The sequence below is a fragment of the Vanessa atalanta genome, chromosome 2 (assembly GCF_905147765.1).
Source record: "Vanessa atalanta chromosome 2, ilVanAtal1.2, whole genome shotgun sequence".
Classification (NCBI taxonomy): Eukaryota; Metazoa; Arthropoda; class Insecta; order Lepidoptera; family Nymphalidae; genus Vanessa; species Vanessa atalanta.
The window spans coordinates 2,635,737-2,660,759 of NC_061872.1; the positions used below are offsets into that span (position 1 = coordinate 2,635,737).

A 25,023-nucleotide genomic window follows, 5' to 3' on the forward strand; every position below is an offset into this window, starting at 1 on the left:
TTTAATTAAAGCCTTTCAGAGTACCTAAACGATCAATCTTCGTTCCGTGTGAGAACTTCGCCTTTTATTTCGTCCGATATAGCCAATTTCACCAGAATACTTCGACGGTCGGTACTTCTAATTATAAAGGAATCTTCGAATGCGTCATCCTTTATTTATCCGACGGGAATCTTGGAACGAGCACTCGTGGAATAAAAAAAGGATATAGTTAACGGAGTACGTATCTGTACAGAGAGCAACATGTATGTTCATGCGCAGGGTTCCAACTTTTATTATCAGCGTTTCAAGAATGTCAGTCCGTCTAAGTGCGGCGTCTTCTTTAGGGCGTTGCACTTTGTGTATCGGCACATGAAATGATATACATATGCCAAAAAAATAATAAAAAGTTATTTATCAACCAGATACAGAATTATTGCTACCAATATTATACAATGGAAACAATTCCATTTAAATATAAAATAAAAAATGAAAAACAAAATGTATAGGTATATATTACAGCTTAATTAAATTAAGAAAAAACAACCATAACGATTTGGTGGTTTTCCTCCGAGGAAAGTATTAATGATATTAGCCTTAATTTTTTCATAGTTTGTCGTTACACAAATCAATAGACTTGTACATACTTATCGGTAAATTCCCTATATCTACATAACCTAGGTCTAATGGAATGGTGACCGAGATTAGTTCGGTACATTTGGTGGGTGAAAGCGGAATAGGATGACTCGGTACACGAGAGAAAACTTTATGAGATGTTTGGTTCAACAGTTTCGAGTTTTCGATGATAACAAGCTTATGTAGAAATAATATTTCCTACATTTTATGTTTTATGCTTTCATGAAGATAAATATTTTATACATAAGACATTAGTCTATACAAGATTAAACAAATGAGATAAGAGATTAAATCGTTGACTTTTTCATATTTATAGTTATTAGAGAGTTCTTCTCAGTAGAATTCGTTTTCATGAAGCAAAGTTTTTTTTTTTAGACAAACATGTTTAGCTGTTAAATAATAATAAGTTTTTAAGAGTACTTTACGTTTTATCTCTCACGTAATGATTCGCATTTGCTTATCAGATGCAAATCCTTCTTAAGTCAAGTGTGATCTTCCTGATGCGGTATCGTGGCGGATATTAGCCACTTCATAAATCTGCGGCTGTCGGCTCTGCATTTCGATTAGCTGTGTGAGATGCGGGAAGATAGTTCACTTATAGTTGTTTAAACTGACTTAATATTACTATTGATCACGTCATTACTTAAATCTGTATTTACTCGCTTCTTGTTATATGGTTCTCAGACATACTGACGATTTTTTCGAAATACGGTCTAACCAGTCAACGATCGTGGTGGTTTTCTGGTTCATCCATTGGTTGCCTTAGAGAATTTTTTAGTCTCATTTAGCTACGTGCCTCGGCCATTTTTATTTTAACGCGGTTAGTTATTCCAGACGTCTTTGACCTTAGCACATTGGTGATTCTGTCTTACATTTTTTTTGTATATTTTTAGCAAGAATATATTATGTATTCGACTTTCAACGATAACACGACTCATGCATATTTTATTGCGTATACCTATATATAAAAACATTTTGTTATTTGACGATGTAATATATATGTACATGTACATACATGAAAAATTTCACCTTTGAAACACAACTGATCAAAAAAGTCGAAAATATTCGCGTTGAAAGCCTGTTATCGTTAACTAATGAATTCTAAAGTAATTATTATAAATACCGTGGGGTATATATCACTTTTCGCTTCGAATCGCTTCAGGCAATTGGCAGTATACTTCCTTAGGCTGACGCATCCGTCTGTGACCAAGCGCGCCTTTGCTCGTCGTTCCGGACGATTTTAGTTTCCGCAATGCCATGCCTGTGCGTGGCCTTTTCTACAAATTTCACTCTTGTTACATATTCATGTCGGTTCATAATTTAAAATATTATATATTCATAAGTACCTACGTTCTTACATATTTTGCTCATATTTATTTTTAAGATTTACCTACATTAATCTAATTTCCAAATAATAATACTACATAACGATCATAAAAAGAAATACCTACTACGTAATAATGTAAGCTTAAAATTGCAATTAATGAATTCGAATTGAATTTAATTCATTATTTGCATTACAATTTTCAATTTCGTTTGCTTAAACGTTCATAAACGATATAACAAATGTACAAAAAAATTACTAGCTTCAGTTTATTAGCGCACGGCACGCTACGTCAAATTAAAAAGAAAAATAAAACCTATTTACCGTTCGCTTCCTTCAAGGTGTATTTTGCTATATTTTCTATGAAAACCGCAAAAATTCCTCCTGTATACAACGATACACATTAATTATAGTTGAGAGACAATCAAACGAAGAAAAAAAAACTAGCGCTCAGAATTAAGCTTTTTAACTCCAAAGAAGCCGCGCTGTCTAGACGAGTGACTTTAGTATTATACAATCAAGGTCGTTTCTTATTCGTCGCATTGACATCAAATAATTGTTGTAATCATAAAAACTATTTATCTTACGTTAGCTAATTAGAAACATTGTTGATTTCGACAACCAGCCATTGGCAAATAATAACAATATCCTCCTATTTTAGAGAGATACTAGCTTATTGAACATCATAATGGATTATAGTGCAAAATGTGTGAAAACAAAAAAAAAAAGTTAATTCTATATCTCTTTACTCTCATTATCGGCTGCAAATCCTACACGATAGAATAGAGGTCGGGACCAAAGATATAACGTGTATTTTCGAGGTACGAGAATGTAAAACCCAACATTTTTTTACCCTTTAAGCTAAGACACTACCAATGAGGCAGTCTTCAGTTTGCAAATATGCTGATTTCGATAACTAACCATTTGGAATTAATTATAAATTTACCTCTCAATCCAAAGCTGCAATGCACGTTTACTACTAAGAAACCACTTTTCGTACAATTCTTACAAATATTCAATTCCGGATCAAATATTTGATACGATAAAAATGTTCAATTAGAGACTAATGATATAAAAAAAAAAGAATTTACTAATTACTAGTACCTACGTGTATTCCATATTCAAATTTTATTTACAGACTGCCATTAAGTCGATATGTCAAGCGTTTTGACGTATGCTGTCGCATCGTGTTTCACGGTAACATGTCTGGAGATAATTTAGATACCTAATCGAGAGTTCACGGCGCTTCGGGCTTGGACTACATTACTTTTGATGGCTTCATTGTCCACCTTCTACTTAATACGTTATAATGGAGCGAGTTATCGCGGGTGGTCTTTGTAATTGCCTAAATCTTTTCCAATCTCTTAGATGGTTTCTATTATTATTTAATTTTCTCCTTTCCACAACCACGTTTTTACGATGCAATCACGCATTTGAATGAACAATATCTTACTTCGACGTTTTCTTTGGGAATACTCGAATGTTTTTATTGCTGACTTTACTGTAGTTATTATTTTTTATCGTTAAAATATTTTAAAATAGTATTCGGAAGCAATAAGTTTCTATATTGAATCGTTATAGTTTTCGAAAAGCAATAAAATATTGTACGCTATTTACAAGTAGGCGCTTTTAAAGTTCACTTCGTTAAATTAAACGACTTGAGAATTTTTATGTCAGTAATTTCTCCTTATACGTAGAAGATATTTAATTTAATATATGCAAGTTTCAATCAACTCAAGATCAAGTCTATAAAATGTTGTCACTCGTCATTACTATTTTCAAATAATTGGTGTTTATATCGAGTTTGTTAGGCAACTTACTAATGACAACTTGTGGCAACAGGAATGTTTAAGAGTTTCGACTTAAATTTCTTGGAATTATTTTTAATGCTGACATGTTACATAAAGTATCGCTGTGTTATTTTTTTTTTCCAGTAATTATTGGGCCTTTTAACAAGGTAAAACTTGTCGACAAGGACTTGTCAAATGACGACAGCCATCTCTACCAAACGCTGATTAGTACGAATAATTTTATATAAGCATTTTGTGTTTACATAATTATGCACGGTACATGAGGGTCACACACATAAGAGGATAGAATAAGAGGATAGATCTCTGCCTAACATTGAGAGATTTACAAGATGTTAGCTTACTTTATTTAAATTCAGAAAATCATGAAAAACCTTATGCATACCAAACTTAAATTGACTATGCCATCATGGGAAAATAACGCTACAGACGAGCAGAATAGAGTTGGTTTTTCATTCTTCAGAAACCCAAGTATACGAAACGCTTGTATCAATAATAATTATTTATTATCAATTATAATTGAATTTAATATACACTACTAACATTGACTTCACATACAAACCCTATAAAATGCATAATAGTATAAAAATCTAATTAAAATTCCAGTCTAAATATTATTCAATGACTTTGTATCGTATAATAAAATAATCTAACGGAATATTATATAAATTACCTGCTGCTGACCCGCCGATTATTTCAAACCTACTTAGGTGGTCTTCCCAACTCTGTAATCATTATTTTCCCAAATAAATAACCATCAACTCCCTTTGTTATTAGATCACACGATTAACAACTTAATGCTATGTCTTGCGCTGTCCTATTGTTTGCATTTTTATTGTCTTCGATAGACAATTTGTTATTATTATCATTTGGTATAAAAGGTAATTACTTCTTGGACCGGACCGTTCATAATAAATAACGTTCCGTTAAAGTTGGACGATTAATCCGCTTGGTGTATTCAATGTCCGGTAATAACCTCTTTTCGAAAGTAAAAAATGATCGTGAACTGTTTATAATGACTGGGCCTAAAAGTTACGGTCCCAGCGATTTATTCAATCTTTACTTTTATGGATTCCGCAGATATGGTCAGAAAAAACTGGAACCTTGTCAAAACTAGGTCGAGTTAGAAAGCAGAATTTAATGTTAGAAAATATGGGATAGTTAACGATTGCATCCCACGCGAACTTTGATTGTAATAAACTGTAAAATTGTTTCCTTAAGTAAATAAAATATCACCCCAAATTAATGATAAAGCTTTACAAAGTGGTAATTTTACACAAACGAGTCGGATGCCGTGATAAAGGTGGTTATTATTCGACACCTTAAAACATCCCTCCGTAAATACTGGGGCGTTTCTATTAAAATCACAATTTAAATGTACGAAGCTAGAGAGCTCTTAAGGCAACGAATTTATTAAAGCGGGGTGAAATATGCAATGAAATTATTGCCCTACTTGCTCCACCCCAAGCGTCAAAAAAACTTGAAAGAACCATTCGCTTTGTTTATTTATTTTTTTGTGAACGCCTTATTAACCACGGAGGCGAGTGTTTGAAAAAGGTTGTTACTATGGAATGAAATATCCTTCAAGACGATATTTTTATATATTCAGTAAAATATTTACATTTAAAAGTTATTTCCAGTCAGTTGCTTAAGAATAATTTATAAAATATATTGCGAAAACCAAATGTTATAATGTAAATTCATTTATGCTTTAGTAAATTTTTTTCGATGTTAATCATTATCGCTCTTAAAAGGTTTTACTTTCTCTCTCTGAATAAATATAAGAAGATAATGTGGAGTCTGCGAACAGTGCTGCCCGGAGGCGGTCTATCCAAGCTCCCTTCGAAAGAAACATAATCAAAACTGATGGGGGTAGGGGTGTCTGAGACTCGACTGCAATTACATAATATGTCTAGTCGAGAAAGACTACATAACTAAATAAACTATACTAGATGTTTGCTGATATGGATAAAACGGGACATATCACATAAAAAAAAAACAGATCAATAAACAAAATTTTATCCTACTTGCCCTTACGTTTATACGCATAATTAGTGAGATCCTGTTCTAATCGCTCATTTATAAAATAAAAAATATCATAACTTCTTTATGACTTAGTAAAAGTCATTTGCAATTACGTTATCTGTGGTGCGCCTTAAATTAAATAATCGTAAATAATAAATAAACTCCTTCGTGTTTATTTTGTTTCATGAATATTTTGTGGTCATAAGGTAACATTCTTTAAATATGTTTGTAACACGTAACGCGGTCTCGCCATATGTTTTATTTGTTGGCTGTTTATTTTTTTCTGTGTCACATTACAAGTGCCGCTTTAAAAATAATAAAAGAGTCGTTAAATTTGAGGAGGGGCGAGATGTTATCTGCAACTGCATCCAGTATCTTGCATATTAACGAGGTATGATGCGGAATAAAAAAAAATCGTATATTATGTTAATTGATTTGTCGTGTTTTTATTTTAAAACGTGATTATTTATTTCTTGATTGTTCGATAAATCTTGTTGTTTATCTTCAAAGTCAGATGACAGTTATCATTAAACATATCACTTGTCCACTTATTATCTCTGAAAATCATTTTCAGAAGATTTTTCGTTGAGAAAACGTCAAGGTATTCGATTGCGTTTTATTTTAACACCCGTATTTTTTGTTTCGTTTAGTTGTATTTTTTGTATACATTTTTCCTTATGCTTTATTTAGACTCAATTAAGTGATCTACTCTTCAAGGATTGCAAAATAAAGGTTCTGTTAAATTAAATTGAAACATGTTTACTAGACAATGTTCCGAAGACTGTGTCAATATAAGAGAATATATGTAATTAAGTTCACAAATGCCCTCGCAAACAAAGACGCAGTCTCAATTCTTACACTCTCATAATCCAATGTGCCGGCATTAAGGCACGGCCGAGGAACCTTTGCGCAGAACTAAACAATTTTACGTAGCATGAGAGAGTCATGACACAGCCATCTTCCTTATTGCGAACTGATACTTACAATATTAAAACCCAACGCCCCAACTTTTTTGCCTGTCCAACTAGCGATTTAAATATTCAGGGAAGCTTACTATTGAGTATAGGTATATTAAACTAGTTGCCCCTCTCAAGTTCGTACAGGTGGTATGTGTAAGAATTTTAAATTAAAAATGCTGGAACCCGATCCTATCATACACCCGTACAAAATAATTGTCAATATAAAGATACATAATTCACTTAAATCTTTGAATGATGTTCAATTGTTCGTATTCGATGGATCTCCTATATTTATAAGGTCAAATAAAAACTTAATATAATAGACGCTACGACAATAAAACCTATTTGGTTAAATTACACTAAGAATACAATTTTTAAATCACATTTCTACTGGTAGGAGGCTGGATCAATTTTTGTTCAGATAAGCGTTAATGAGAGTCAACAGCTCGCCATCTTGACACTATTCAAAGCGATCATTACAGCATGCTATTTTTATGTCCATAATTCAATTAATCTTGTAATAAAAATTGCTATATGTTTTTATTCGTATTAAAAGCGATCGCGAATCGCTTATCCAATTGAGTTAAAATTGTTGACAGTTGTTACCGGCACGTGCGTGAGGTTTCTGACATATCATCAACGTACGAGTACAATAGGTGGAGGAAAAAATGTAGGCACATTACAATAGCACGCTGGCCTTTAAACTGGACTTGCATTAAAAAAAAAAACTATAACACGTATGTGCACAATGTATTTGTGTTTGTGATGCAAAAATACCGATAGGTTTTATCGTCTAGGCTTCATATTTGGAATGGAAATTAAAAAGTTTTACTAAGATTTATTAAGTTATATACGAACGAAGTCGCTTATGAAAGTTTCTTATATAACTATAAAAAGTGCTTCGCTTCTCGCTTTTAATTTAAAATGTATTTATCAAATAAATTAAATAAATGTTTATTTTTTTAAACGCCGAGATTGAAGAAAGCGGGGTTAGTGTATCGCAATACGAAAGAAATATAAATCATACAAGCGCTGTTTGGGTTATGTTTGTTTACAATATATACACGTTCTGTGTCTGGCTTTTTGAATCTTCGTTGATAGAGACATAATTATAAATACAGATTAAGAACTCTTATACAGATTCCAATTCACAGTATATAATTTCAGTCTTCGTATAATGTATCTTATTCAATTGGTATAAAGCTTAAAATTGAATGTCTTTTATTATGAACTGGTATTCTAATTTTTGGGATTAGTTATATTGAAATTGTTCAAGTTTATCCAAAAATGTAAAGCAAGCTTAGTAAAAAGTAAGGAGTACGTTATATAATTATCTATGTGATTTTAATGGTGTGAATAATAAATTTACAAGTTTAGCAGATCTGTTCTGTATGAACAAACCAAATGTGGTTTACGTTCGTGAAATATCAAAGTAAAACACGACTTTGACGATATTAATTCCAATATTAATCATTAAAGTCGGATTTTAACAATTCACGAGTGAGTTTAGTGAGCCCCTATATAATGGTATGATACGATTATTCTTATTATATTATTTAGAAATGTCATTTTTAGTGTGGATTGATTTTGTAATCTTTAAATTTGTGATCCAAATTTTAAATTGTTTTTTTTTGTTTTAACTGAATCGAATGCCTCCTTTCTTATATTCTATATCTTCCTTGTATAGGTTTATAAAAAAAAACATGAATGTACAATTGACGAAGGTCTATCATCATTATTACTCAACTACGGTGAGGTATAAAAGTTTAATTTGTTCTAAAAACAGTAACAAATTTAAGATGACCCACGAATTAAAATAATATGTTATGAAAGGCAAGTAATCACACAAGTTTTTGGCTGAAATGGAATAAAACTATAAACATTATAGCAATAGTCGAGAACATTTAAAAAGCAATCCGTACGATCGTAAAAGCGAGATCAAACCCCTCGGATTCGTCACGGCCCTTCGTCAAATCCGGTAAATATTAAAATATCAAAAGCCTGTGGCTACGAGCGTCATAGTGCGCCATCGCCCCTGATGCATCCCTCGTGTTGACGATTGGCGTAAGTTGAAATAAGCATTTAAATATCCGAACATTTTCATATAAAAATCAAAAATAAAAAAAACAAAAAACGATAAATTTATTTATGTTTCGTACATTTGTATTTTTTTTATTATAATTGTACTGCTTCTTTTTGTTTAAATACCTTTAATTTATTATACGCAGAGATAAACATAGTCGCTTTACCTACTTAGCACCCTTTTTGAGTAGGTGAAAAGTTCTTTGTTTACGTTAAAAGCAAATCTTCATTTTATGGTGTAACATTTCTATAATTATGATATTTTTAATGTTATCCTGACGTATTCACTCCTGTATGATATTTTTAATGATATTTCTTACGTATTCACTTCTGTAAAATCTAATAGATTGTATGCATTTCTTTGGTAATAACGATAATTCTAATATAGTTCATTTTAAAGTACTATAACTGCATTCTTATAACATTCGGCTAAAAAAAACTTCGATCATAAATAAAAAGTAAAGTGTGCAAGTGTGTGCAAGTAGTCGGGGTAGGTACCACCCACTAATCACATATTCTACCGCTAAATTGTATTCTTCTGTTCCTGTTGGAAGCACGAATGAGCCAGTTTAGCTACAGGCACAAGGGACGTAACAGCGTCGTTTCCAAGATATAAGGAAGGTTAATATCTTTTACAACGCAAAATATCAATGGCTCTAATCTTTAACCATAAGGTGGCCTATTTGCTCATCGCCTTGCTTTAGTATATTTAAAAAAGTATAAAAAATACGCTCGTAATCACGCATCCCAATATTGACATTTGAGTTCTTCGTCGTGTTTCGTTGTTGTATCATGAAACATAATAGTTAATTTTATTTATTTTTAATAAATACGCGAAACCCTCATGACTTATACCAAAAATTTAATTGAGATTGACCCCACTGAGTTATTATACAATACATATTCGACGTTATTGCTTCGGCATAGCAATTAAATTCCTTCCAACAAAATGCAAATTGGATCCCAGTTTATCCCACGTCGCTGACAGAAAGCACGACTCGGTACACAATAACGCTTCCGAAATTCAAATCGATTTACTTCAATTAAGATAGTATTGTTTGTAACATGCTGTAGAGTGTGGATGTTAATGTTGTTTTCAAATTTTAGTAAATACCAAATCTAAATGCATATTGCTTTATGTTACTGAATATAAATATGTTATATTAAATGTCGCTCTCCGGAGTCACGACACGACGGTTTCCTTGAGTAAAGAAAATCCCATCAAAAACATAAATGTAAAATTGAGAGCCAAGTTAAATATTATGATATATACCTTGGTTGTTGACTTCAACGACAAAAGAAGTGAGATCTAAATTTTTGCCAAGTTAAATAGCCCTTCTGAAATTTATTTATAACTACATAAAATAGCATTTCTTCTTATAACTTGGGATAATATATTGTTGCCTAAGGTCTGACTTGGCTAGTTCTCATATAAGAATTATATTATAGCCTTCGTAAGTTCTAAGCCTTTACAAATGAATTAAAAACACAAATTAAGCACGCAAATATTCAATGGTACTTGTCTAGATATGAACTCGCAATATCTGGTTAAGATTAATGTTTTCTAGTGACTGGACCATCGCAGCTCTTAATGTACGTATATACTAACTAAGCAATACTGAGCTGTCCTCCATTCTTCTTAGATGTTCTGAGTTATAATTTGTTATTCTAAACACAAACTATAAGTTGTGTTTATAAACATATAAGAACTAGCCAAGTCAGACCTTAGGCAACAATATATTATCCCAAGTTATAAGAAGAAATGCTATTTTATGTAGTTATAAATAAATTTCAGAAGGGCTATTTAACTTGGCAAAAATTTAGATCTCACTTCTTTTGTCGTTGAAGTCAACAACCAAGGTATATATCATAATATTTAACTTGGCTCTCAATTTTACATTTATGTTTTTGATGGGATATCACTACTTTTTGTATATAAATTATTAATAGGTACTTATTAATAACAAAATTAATACCAAATGGTTTTTGTTAAGCTATTTTATTTTCCTACGTTTACGGGTTATAATTGTCTTTTTTTTGATACGTTCTTATTTTTCTTGTATGTACCTCTGAAATGTTCGAGTGAATTGCCCATTCAGTGTCCGGATTTTTTTTTACGCGTTTTCTGTTTATACTTAATTTGGCCAAGTAGGGGTGGTATAACGTGCGCAGACGGTTGTACTCTACAATAGAGCTCTCTTGTGTCTTGATTTGAATTGGACCTAAATTGATAAGATGTACTCCATCTGAGGTTTTAACTCTAGAGAGGCCAACGTAAGCCTGCTCTTTACTTAATATAGAGGAGCCTATGTCGAAAAGAGCACCGTCAAGGTGAAGGCCTTGTAATTTGTGTATAATAGTAGAATATGCTAAGCAAATAAAGAATTATTTCCTTTGAACATATATGTACATTACTTAATATCTGTAACTTGGTTTTGACTTCTAGTTCGCAAATTAAATTATGTTTAAATTGAATTGTTATTTTACGTGCGCTATTGCTGTTATCGACGTCCCCAATGTACCTTCTCTATTTTTCCATTGGACCCATTCATCAGTCCTTTGCTGACATCAGCATGCTTGCTCGATTCTGTTCTTCCAAGCAATAAGGATCCCCGTTTGTAGCGCTAGAGTACAAACTTAAATCATTCCAGTTACGATATACATACTCTACTACAATCTCACGAAACCTTTTTTATTGTTGTATACTAGTATACTCAAACAAAAAATATGCAGTCGAATAGACTAGGCAGTTTCCATCGGAAGGTATTGAAATAATTCTTATAAGCGCGGTTGCCACTCGCTCAGACACGTCCGCGTTAAGGTTTAATCGCAACGCTCCTAACCCGCTGCTCTGGCGTCGCGTCGCGCGCCGTGTACCGAAATGCCTATTATTATTTTTTTTTTAAGTATAATTATTTGGCACCATTGATGTGCGCTAAATGCTAGTTAATAACGTAATAAATACGAAAGTCGGCTATACTCATAAGTACTAAAACGGAAATATTTGGATTTAAAAAACTTAAGGGTGGTATTCAACTTGTTATATATTCACGTGAAGACCTTAAAATCTACTTGAAGACCGGCTGTCATAAGTTTTGATTGCTGGTTCTTACATCATTTTTTTATTATTACAGTTATTACAGGAACTAAGTATATAAGTGTTCCTATAGACCCAATAACATGAAAAATTATAATAAAATGATAAAAAATTACCAGTTTCAGATTTTTTCCTTTATATTGGCCTAATTATCTACCTGCATGCCAAATTTGAACTTTCTAGGTCACCTGGAAGTAGGATATAGTTTTGATCTATAGGTCAGTCAGTGATAAAAATGACGATTTTTAGACGTTAATATCTAAATAACCATTTGAGATGCGTTTATGAAATTTGGAACACATATGTATCTCGCGAGTCTTAATATATGAGCCAAATTTGACACATCTATGTCAAATAGTTTTTGAGTTATGAGGAGGTCAAAAGTGGCTCCAAATGGTTCGTGTAATATTACACACGGTGCTACTAGCCAGTTCTGTTACTAGAACTTGGCTGACACGCTACCGCGTGTCTAGATGAAAGTCGATTCTGCAGATTTAATATACATAAATAAATTGTGTCTTATTTTCTCAAATGGTTCGAAAATCTGCTCGTAACTTGCAGTAACATTTCATTGAATGAATTTTAAAAATCCTTATGATCAAAGCGTAAGCTATTTCTTAAGATTAGTCCTGTAGTTATTACGTATAATTTCAATATGAGAAATATACAGCTTGTCTCAGGTCACATACGAGCTTATACGGGTATATTAATATACTACCTATCTATACCGACTTCACAGGGTTACAATAGGGATCTTAAAGCTACAACTTTTAGATTGAAGTTCAAACATAAAAAGAAAAATTCTTTTTTTTTCGGCTAGGAAAGTTGTAATTGACTTTTACTATTCATGATAATATTCATGTATTATACGCATAGAACTCACACTAGCACTCTATTGATGAAATGACCATTGAAATCTGTCGGGTAGTTTAAAAGATCTAAGCGTAAAGTTTTATACTATGTAGAGATTGTCATTCCGCCAGTAGGTACGATGTACACGAGATGTCTAACCAAACATAATCTCCATTCTCCAGGGTAATCGAAAGAGATGTATATTTATAGATGTGTAGCGCAGATCGATGGGGCTCTAATCATGAGGGTGCGACCTTCAGGGCCCAAATAAGTTTAAACATCCGTCCGAGGGGGTTTTATTGCATTACGTTACCCGGGGAGCGAACAAGACGACAATATGGCACAATACTTGAAGTCACATAAATTAGTTATCGACATTTTTTGACGATTTTGTACATTTTAAGCGAAGAAACAAAGCAATTCAGACAAATGTAACAATTTCTAATCTATTAAATAGCATGATATAAAAGTTTTTAATATAAGAGATAAATTAATAACTGGAACGATGATCTTTTACGTGGCTAACAGTAGTGTACTGGCAGATATTGTCACGTTAAAAAAATCTATACAGAGGATATACCAGACGCCTTGCCTCCTCTCTCTTTTTCTATTATGGTTTTAAATTATATTATTTAAGCTTATTTATTTATTGTTTATATTTACTCTGTGTTTTTAATAACAATTTTGTTTCTTTTCATTGAATTGTTCTCAAACGTTGATAATTTATTTGATTGTGTCTGTCATTTCAACAAATTCTTTTCAACCAAGCGTCCCACGAAGTCCAAGTAAAAAAAAGGTTTATTTTACTTTATTTTGTATTAATTTACTTAATATAAATTGCATACACCTATCTCATTGCGTTTATTAAATAATTGATATCATACAATACTCGACTTTACAGCCGTTTTTTTAAGATGTGAATACAATATAGAGAAATTGCAAGTCTTACGTAAAAAGTAATTTAAAAGCAGACATGATAATGAAGAACAAATGAAATGTCATGTTGCCAAGCCGCATTGTAGCCGCGTGTTAAATCCTGAATGTTTGTTGCAGCACAGCAGTCTGCCAAACGAAAGGTCGTTATTACCTCATTTTTGCCAATTAAGCCGCTTTACATGGCTTGAATTTACCACAATACTAATATTACAAGTAATAATATTACAAGTGACGTGCGAATAGCAACTATCTTGCATATAAAATATATATTTTATTACGCCAAGTATAAAATCCCAAGCCAATTGCATCTAAAAGCGTAAAGCGCTGTGTTAATATATATCTTTTTATATTTATTGCTTTTTATTGATAAAATATAGTGGTCTTCAATTTAAATTTAACAGTAAAATGTATCCGGGTGTCGGCGAATACATGTCTTGTAGGCATAAATCTCGTCCATACTGGGCGAACTTGCCTTTCTTAGACATCATTTATATAGGCCGTGAAAGTTAAACGAATATATAAGATCGCAGAAAATATTACTTTTCTATAAAAAATAGAGAAAAAAACTGGGAGCGAATTCTATTAAAATATATCGATTATGATACGTTCCCGCTACTATTGCGATCCAAATACAACCGAACCGCAACTGGATAGTTGTGATAGTATAGAAAAACAGCTGAACGGCAACGATAACGCTTAGAATCGATTTCGATAATGTGATCATTTCTTACTAAAATTGTCGCCCTGTTGCCTAGTTCATTATGACATGATAATGTAATGATATGTAATCATTTTGAATAAAGAACTCAGAACAAGTCAGTTTAGCGAGTTTTTTTTATAAATACATGACCATATATACCTATATCCAGCCTATTTGAAAAATTTGTTTTTTATACCTTCTATGTAATGAGTAATGTTCTTAATTTAATTTTTAAATGTTGTATTGTTTTAGATGCCGGCGAACTGTGTCTCAACAAGGGTTGCTGCGGCGCGGGCGCGCGCTCACGACTCACGCAACAAGCCCGCTCGCAGCTCGAAGGCGCTCTTCGGAGCGAACTAAGCAAGTTGGCCGATATTTTATCAAATAGAGCCAAGCGTTTTGATGGTAAGTTTAAACATTATTAACAGATTTCTTATTCTAGGCAAAGGAATCTAAACGAACTGCCAAACTCCAGATTGCGGAGTTTTTTGACTGAAACGACCAATAAGGCATTTGAATGAATAAATCTATAAATAAATAGGTACTTAAATGAAAATAGATCGTATCTCTATTTAAGTTTAATAAACAGAAGTTGCATTTTGAAATGCTGTCTGAACTATTTCAACTTGTTAGTGAATGTTTTCTCATTATATCAATTCCGCCCACGAGATACAATATTCTAAGACATTATCTCGACAAGATCTAACTTAGCATTAGTTATGCCCTTGTAATTAAATAATTTTATCATAGCAAACTAATAATATGATTTGATATTCATTAATGCGCCTACGGCTTCGTCCGCGAGGAATTCAGTTTGCGACTACAAGAATAAATACATAAATATAATATACACACCGATAAAGCAGTTCCAACAGTTTAAATTCCTTTATTTCTTTAAGTAAAATTGTTACTTCTATATGGATATTTGTTTGATTATGGATAGTTTTTAAATCGTGAAAGAATTATCAAGGAAATTGGTTTAGTTTCGAGTTTATAAGCGTTCAACGATTACAAACAAACAAATATACGTATATAATTCTTTACATAGATTTGACACATTGTCTCATACGTAGAAAAATCAATATTTTTTTGTTTTAATTTTAGGGTTTCAATATAATTATTTAAATATATATTTAAATAGTAAAATAATCAAGCAAAGTGGTATTATTATACACAATACTGCAATTTCCACTTGACATGCCATCAGTACTTTCATGCTTCAACTTTACGTCAAACACATGTATGATTTTTTAATATGTAATTTAAACCTTCAACAGAAATATTTCTTATAAAAATGTATGGAATCGACTGGTCTCGTGTCGAAGTTAATTATCTCCTTGTAATTAATACAAGATTGCTTATATCCGTTATTATATATTTTTTATAAGTATTTACTTAATTTCTCGTGGATTCTTCTCCGTAAAATATCCATAGAATATTCCGCATTGATGAGAAACCCCAACTGTTTAAAAAAACACACACACACAGTTTATTTATAAAAATATTTTGAATTGAATCATTTTAAAATCGAATTAAAATTACTGCTTTACTTTTCGACTAAGAGTCCAGTAAATTTAAATGTGTTTTTTAAAAAGATGAATAAATCAAGCGCTCGTAAAAAATCTAGGAAGTTTTTCGTAAATCTTAACAATATTCCGCATATAGTAAAAAATACAATCGCAGTGAATGCATTAACCTTCGTCAAAAACGACTTGAATATAATACGAGAATTCATCAAGACGTTGAGTGAAAGTAAAAACAATCTTTTGGGTAACAAGTAGGTTAAATGCGCCCACTGCTGGGCCGAGAGCTGGTCCCTTCTAAAGTAGAAAATTTTCCAAGTGCGGGTTGACAGACATTCACGTTTGACTGAATTGCATTCCACACATGCACGTTTCCAGACGACTTCATAACATACATATAATAAATTTATTAGTGCTTGTTAAGATTCGAACCTGCTAACTTCAGTTTTATTCCACTGTGCCATCCCCGCACACAAAATTAAGAACGATTGTATTCAAAAGATATATTTAATTAGTACTCAAAGTACGTACAATAACGACGCGTTCTCTTGTCGTTTTAAAACAAGTACATACGTTGTGTCTTGTTTAATATTTCGTAAGAAGTTCAACAAACATTAATATTAATATTAAGGAGTGAGTGGTCGACGCTTATAAATAGATGCGTGACCGCTCGCGGGTTATCGCGAGAAAACTGTACTTATGCGGCCACTACCACTGGCGTCTTGCTGCGATTAAAATATTTTACTTTCATGCAAAATCAATTGCGTTTATTGTATGTTGCGTAACAAATAAAACATAATTTGTTTGGTAAAGATTAAGTGCGAAATCTATACGGTGACATTTAGTTTTATACTCATGGAACATACTTATATATAATAATAAAAAAAAAGAATTAAGGGCCTCATTATAAGTTGGTTAATATATAAAATAATTAAAAAAATACATGGCGTTCACCATCGACCTGTAATCGAGTTTATATAAAAAAGATTCATTTAAATCAGTTCACAAAGGAACATAATAAATAATAGTTATATTGTAATTAAACTTGCTCATTAACCTTTCATACTGGAACATAATACAGATTATAAATGAATATACGAACGAATAATTAACGATAGAATAATTGAATTAAATATCTATATGATATAATTATAGTCTGTTCCAATGGAAGTAGGAAAAAAGATAAACAAACTAAACTAAGTAGGAAAAAAGATAAACTAATAACTCAGCTATATTGTGCTTAGTTATGATTAATATATTATCTTTATTTATGATACAACACTGTTATACTTAACCCCTTATTTTCATTATAATTTTACTTCCAAAATTCCGATAAGTTTCGTCGACGTTCAATATGCCATTTTTCGGAAATCCATAGTGAATATCATAGATTGTTTAAGCTCTCCAATAATATCGCCTGAATTAGCTGTCAAATGATATTTATTGGGTCTCATCTTGTGGTTGGAATAGATTATATTCATTCTGGCTCTTTTTTAACATGCATGAATCCATTCACTCATGAAGGCGCGCCCCTCCTAGACAATAGTATTATTATTGGCATGCATTAGTATGAGTGTCGCTCGTGGTTACAAGACGTCTTAATGTGCGTGATATGACTAATATTGACAAATGAGATTAATAAAAACAGCAAAAAAAATGCAAATTAGATTAAGTTTGTTAATGCACGATAATTTAACGTTCACCGTGAGTGAACAGACAGTTGTTTAGAGGGAGTAGTTAGAATTTGATTCATCTCTTTCTATCATCATTGCTTTGACATTCGAAAGAAGAACACAGCATTGTTTAACCAACCTACTAAAAAAAATATAGATAAAGCCGTAAGTCGTATATGCCTAATATTTTCGATTAATTAGTTATTTCTCCCTGTAACAAACCTATTTTACTTAAATGTATGTATATATATTTATATATTAATATGTATTGTCCTAGCTACGTTTTAGTTTGTTTGTTTAACTATTTCTGTGTCACGATTACTGGTTATACAAATAAATAAAACAAACAGCTCAATCGCGTATGGACTTTGCTTTTACCAAAAATTCAATCGTATTTATAAAATATATTAAATAATATAATTGTTATAGAACTAAGAACCAATGACAATTTCCCCCATTGTAAGGACTTTTTATAAAGCTGAATTCGAGTCACTGTAGTTCCTCAGCCTTATCCTCTTCCTGGAATCAATACTCAAACCAAGTTATACGATGTTTTTTTCCAAAAATTTGCCAATTATATTATTGTAATTTATCACATGTCTGTAACAAGTGATTGACTGTATCTGCTCAACACAGAATCGATTGAGATTGCGAGCGACCCTTATTTGTTGGTCAGCTAGCAGCAGTGTTTACCCACTAAACGGTATCCGGCCGGATATTGACGTATTATCCGGTATCCGCTTGGCTGGATATCCGTTTTTATCTCTGATGTTTTTCTATATAAAAATTACATAACAGTTTTAGGTGTAAACGAACACTACAGATCGTATCAAAAGTGACAGCTTCAACTCATCAATCAAACAATCAAGGTAGACTCAGCAGTGGGAAGTTAACAAGCTGTTACTAAAAAAAAAACAAATATTTCATTTCCGTCTGTATAATAATATTTATATTAAAAATATTCGAGAAATCAGTGCTTTAATACAAATAGTATCGACAACGCTATTCCTTAACAAATAAATGGTATGAAGTCATGCAAACGGCATTCCTTGTTATAACTAATGGCCTCTTTACTCCGTATAAAGCTGTATCAAAGAAGTCGATGCTAAAGGCGACCTGCCTTAACAAAGATAATACTAACTTATCAGTTAAACTAGCAACGTTTGTTGAATTTATTGTTGAATTGTGACTTAATATACCGTCGTTGGAAATCCACACTAATATTATTGTTATTTTTATAATACGAACTAAAGTTTATTTTGCTAATTTGGACCTCTTTCTCACCGCAACGGAAAAAAGAATAAAAAAAAAACTAATTTTAAACAATGAGATTAATTTGAGCGCGCACTACGTTAGATAAGTTTTAATAAGACAACATTATGGAACTATGCCCTAAGTAAAAAAATAGATAAAATATATCAATATACGTCTTGAATTTAATTATATCCGCTAAATAACAATACTTACCTACTATTTTTGTGTTCCGGTTTGAAGAGACTTCAGACAGAAGGGCATCACACTTAGTTCCAAAAGTTGACGGCGATCATATGGGCTATGTAAACTTAATGTTTCTTACAATACCAATGTCTACATATGATGGTGACCGCATATATATGTATACACGAGCATTAAACCAGCAAAGATTCTTCTTTGCGTGCATGTTTGACAGCGTGCAACTTTATTGAAATTGTTTTGTAAAATGTTTGCCGCACCAAAACCATACGATAACGAATAAACTCTTTGAGAAAAACACATTTTATGTTATTTGATGACACCTTTAACCAAGAAAATCAATAACATCAAATCGGCCATTCTAACATTCAATATTGAATCGTCCACTTTCGAAACATTCGTCAGATCTCACTCAAATTGAAACTCTCACGTTGATTAAGAACTCACGCATTATTGACACTGTCATTATACAAAGAATCACTAAAGATAATAAAAAAATGTCAAGATTTTGGAACAAAAAAAGGCCGTATATATATGACACGCCTCTATTTACTGTCAATTTTTTTTTGATAAGTTAATTCGGCAAGTGGATAAATACATTTTTAGTTATGTACGTCTATGGAAATTGACTCAAAAGTTAAATCCATTCCTTACAATGTTATTGCATTGAAAATCTCCGTAGATAATGTTATATGTCTCGTGTGCTTGGAATTAATAATAATTCTAACTTATTTGTCTCTTGAACTGAAACAACTAAAGTGGTGAATATCTACCACGACTGTTCTCTTGTTTTTTACTATATCGTAATGGAATCCTTTAGGTAGGCCTCGAGCTCCTGGGTGGCGAATATCCATACTTCTCCGCTCGTTTCTCAACGAAGCTCTCAACATACTTATTTTCTGACAATTCTTCATCGAATTCTCACATTAGAACTCGCAGGAATTTCGAGTTTTTTTACGAAATAGCTTTATTGCAAATCGATCAATAAAAGTTTAGAAATCTGTCTGAAATGGAGTTCGATCTTGAAACAAATTTCATTGAAAATGAAGCATAGCATGTTCTTATAGAAGAAAATAATTGGCATAAAGTCAATAAAAATTATATTTTTTGCATATGGCAACTTTAAGAATGACTTTAGTTGATAAGAAAGGGTACATTCGAATGCGTCACATCTTATTTTAAACGTGTTGCTTTTCTGCTGTGAATCCCGATGAGATAACCCGTATAAATAGAAATGATGTGACTCCTAATGAAAAAAATATTGTATTATTACAAATGTGAGCGTTTATAAGCAACAATCAGAATAAACGGTAGTTATTGTTATTCCGTCTCAAATCTTTTTGCCCACAGTAGTTCCACTTCTAAGCGAACATATAAGACTCAATTACTTCAGTTACCTGAAGAAAAAAAAAACAAAACACCAAAGCTGACTATACGTCACCCCCTTAACCTTCATAGTTGGTAGATTACAACAAATATTATCATGATTGTGTCCGGTCAATTAATGTAATGACAAAGTTTTCTCACTGGCGGCATAACTTTCGTTCTGGTTGTAAGTAATCAAACCTTATTGGGAATATGGTGTCCCGTTCCCCTCAATTAGTTCCTCTTGAGCTCGGCGACACGATGTCGATGCGAGATACAAGGAAAATGTATCATAAGAAAACTGTTGACGAACCTCATACTGAATTATAACAAAAAAAATAATAATTATAATACCTTTTTTCTTGGTAATCATTATCGAAAAACACGTTATTTTAAGTGTTTTATAGCACTTCCTTTTCGTTTCAAAAGACTATTTTTATATTTTTTTTATGTCAATAACATATAACCACCCCCCACTCATCAGATGTCATACCGCCAAACACAATACTTAGTATTGTTGTGTTCCGGTTTGAAGGATGAGTGAGCCAGTGTAACTACATTGGTGGCGCATTGGTGTGACGTAAGGAATGGTTATTATTTCTTACAGCGTCGATGGGCGTTGGTACCATTAATTGTCTTTATATATTTATATTTGCCCGTCCGCCTACCTATTACATAAAAAAAAACCTCAATAAGGTACTCATTATTTTAATCTGTCGCCGTGTAAAAAGTAAAAAACAGCTCGTCATAAACAAGATTTTAATTTGACTAAATCATTTGTTCGTGGGATGACCAAAACAGTAAACAACGACTGCTCTTTTTGCAAACATTTATTGCTAGTTTTTTACAAACCGAATTATCTTATCGTATATTGTAAATGTCCTCCAAATTGTCTTGTTAATCGTGTCGTCATGTGTAAACATTCGGTCCTTGTTTGGCCAGGCGCCCGGGGCCCGTTCTGCGGCAATTACTAGCGTAGCAGCGGGAAGCTAAACTTATGTATTATGTATGAAGTCTGCTACTAGGTGACCACTGTATCGTGTTCCCCTTGCAAAACTAAAATAAAGAAACAGGAAAATTATGAAGCGCATAGTATTTTATATTCAATAATTACCAAATAAGAGTATTACTTAAGTAGGCATTACTGAACTAGTTCTCATCCGCGGCTTGGGTCGCTTGTTAATGGTTGGGCGTTAAGTGTAAGGCATGAAAAATGTCCTTTCTTGGCTTGCTTCATAAAAGCAACAGACAGATTAGATTCCCTTTCGCATTTATGATATTAGTAAGATAGTAATTTTTGTTTTTATTATAATAATTGACATAGTTATAAATTATACCTCTGTGTGTGTGTGTGTGTGAATAGGTGTGACTTAAATATGCGTCATTTCTAAGTTAGCTCAACTGGTGTAGATGAATCATTATTTAGTACTAATCTGTCTGCCGCTGGCCAGTCCAGAAAAAAAACGGTCTATTGCGAAACCATTAAAGACACTACTTTTTTGCTTTGGTATTTGGTACCGTGTTTTATTGGAAATATATAATAAAATGACATCACAAAAGGCAACGTATTAATAAAGTTTAATGTATTTAAAATTTGGTATTTATATAATATATTTGTTCGGGTTTACATTTTTATTGTAAGATTAAAATATTTTTCTCGACAATTGTCATGCTTTTATATCAAACTAGTTGTCGCCTGCGGCTTCGCACGCATTTAAGGAGTCTGTGGTCAGGTTTTAGGTAACTATAAAGATGAGAGCCGAGATGGCCCAGTGGTTAGAACGCCTGCATCTTAACCGATGATTTCGGGTTAAAACCAAGGCAGGCACCACTGAAATTTCATGTGCTTAATTTGTGCTTATAATTCATCTCGTGCTCGGCGGTGAAGGGAAACATCGTGAGGAAACCTGCATGTGTCTAATTTCAACGAAATTCTACCACATGTGTATTCCACCCGCATTGGAGCAGCTTGGTGGAATATGCTCTATACCTTCTCCAAAAAGGGAGAGAAGGCCTTAGCGCAACAGTGGGAAATTTACCTAATATATAATATAATTTATAATTTACTAACCCAACCTTCCTTGGGTTTTAATTTTGCTGCAAACTAATTCGGTTCAATGGTTTGGCAGCGAAAGAGCAACAGACACATAGACAGAGTGACTTTCGCGTTTATAATACACGTATATATACACTCTATACCTACTGTTAACATAAGCGTACAAATAACAAAAAAATATATGTTGTTTCATTAGGTGACTTATAAAAATAAGGTTATCATTTCATTTGTTTTTTTGTGAATGTAACGCGATATATTCGCCGATTGTGTAACGATTTTAGTGATTCACATATCTATAAAATATTATTCACTGATCTATAAATATTTTTTCGTTATTTCAATCATTACTAATGAAAACAGTTAAATGTAATATCGTTTTATGCACATGCATGCAACAAAATTGCATGTTAAATAACAATAATTTTATAGTTTTCTATACTAACTTTTCTTCCACGTAAAAGAAACATATTATTTTTAAGTTTACAATGGTTATAAAAAAAAACAACATTTGTGAATAATTAATATATCAATTTAAGTATTAACTGTATAAATAAGGAAATGCCGATTATAAAGGCCGCCCTTGGATTTAGATATTTATATTTTCAAGTAGATTGTATTCGTAAAAGTCCTCGATTGTCTTGTATACTAATATAGCCGGTGATTGTCTGTGATAACAAACCCTATCAAAATGTAGATACTTCATTCAAGTAGTCTTGAAAACACTTTAGAATCACAATTTTACAAGATAAAAATAATGTTAAGCTACCACCGGTTCGGAATGTATATTCAACCGAGACCGTTAAGACACTTAGTACATTTCTCTTTCCCCCCAATTATTAAATATATGTTGATAAAATATAATTCAATTTATATATCCTACCAACAACAAATGCTAACATCAAGTTTTAAATTTATTAATTGATAAGTCTAGGTACCACCCATACTCATCAGATATTCTGCCTCCAAACAGTAATAGTTAGTATTCTTGCGTTCTAGTTTAAAGGGTTAGTGTAACAGGCACAAAGATGTTATATCTTAGCTCCCGAGGTTGGTAGCGCGTTGATGTAAGGAATAGTCAATATTTCTAGGGGGTTTGTTGACCACTTACCATCAGGACTTTTTGTCAGTCACATTTAAAAAAAAAGATATGAATCAATAAATATCCTTAAAACGTTGCATTTTTTAATGTAGTGACTGCGCTAAGCGAACTCAAAGTGAAGTGAGCATCTGCTTTGTATCTTTCATCGAAAATAAAGATGCACGTGTGAATGTAAATTTAGACGCTTTTCAAAGATATCGCTCGACATCCGTCGATTTCACCGACTTAGAAATATGTAACATTTCTTTCTTTGCCTTTAATATTTTGACTATAATAAAAAGATATATATATTTATTTGATTTCGAAAGTAAAGGTATTTTTAAAGACCACAGAATAAACGATCACATTTTTTTTTAATTTTTCTGACACGTAATAAAAAATCTACAACACTATTGTCATTTATTTATTTCTAATAAAACAAACTTAGAACAAACAAGCACATTTTTTGTCAACGCACATCAATATTTTGTTTAATAAACCGGTGTGGTTGGTTTATACAATCAAAAGAACCGCCAGGCAATTTTTTTTAATCGAATCAAGAAAGCTAATTATGATTTAAGATTTGATTAAAAAAAACGGAGGCGTTTATAAGCGTTATTATCTCACCACTTATTACATTAGTTAGGTAAAAACGGGCATACATTCAGGTTTAAGGTTAATTGAATTTTACTATGTCAATATATATATTAATACTTACCTACTCAATTTCACAAGGTAACACCTTGATAAGATGTAAGGTAACGAAGTACTTGTATGCAAAGGAAATCCTAATTTGTTGTAGTTGTCGTAAATATCACGAATAATCATATAATACGACCTCCGTGGTCAAGTAGTGTGTACACCGGTTTTCATATGTGGTACGCCACTCCGTGGTTCCGGGCTCGATTCCCGGCCGAGTCGATGAAGAAAAGTTAATTAGTTTTCTATGTTGTCTTGGGTCTGGGTGTTTGTGGTACCGTCTTTACTTCTGATTTCCCAATACACAAGTGCTTTAGCTACTTACATTGGGATCAGAGTAATGTATGTGATGTTGTCCAATATTCATTATTTATTTATTATTTAATTAGACTAGCACACTAACCATTCAAACCGAAACGCGGCAATACCAACTATTGCTGTTTGTCGATAGAATATCTACTGAGTGAGTGGTACCTATTCAGACGGGCACAACGCCCTGTCACCAAGTAAAATTAATTTAAAAAAAAAATTGACAAAGGCGGACTTATACTAATTAGAAATTTCGTCCAGACAATCTCTGAAGTACTGAAAAGAAAATAAATCAATATGGTAGATCAGAACTTTACGGACTCGTAGCAAAACTAAAAAATAAGTACTAAGTAATGTTATTGTACAAATAAATTCAAAACTCCGTTAAAACTTTTTTTCTTGATAGAAAAACTCATATAAACCTAATCTAGGATTCGAATTCTATGATTGCATACAGACACACAGTTGTACAC

General features: G+C 32.3%; 1 protein-coding gene across 2 annotated transcripts in view; it reads left to right on the forward strand.

Moving 5' to 3' along the window:
• The window catches only part of LOC125070167, a 76,020-nt gene that overhangs the window by 29,002 nt on the left and 21,995 nt on the right, over window positions 1–25,023 (forward strand). For both annotated transcript variants that reach the window (XM_047679910.1, XM_047679907.1), the window contains exon 2: window positions 14,648–14,800. In XM_047679910.1, the coding sequence (XP_047535866.1) occupies window positions 14,648–14,800 (153 nt within the window). The remainder of the gene's footprint in view (window positions 1–14,647; window positions 14,801–25,023) is intronic.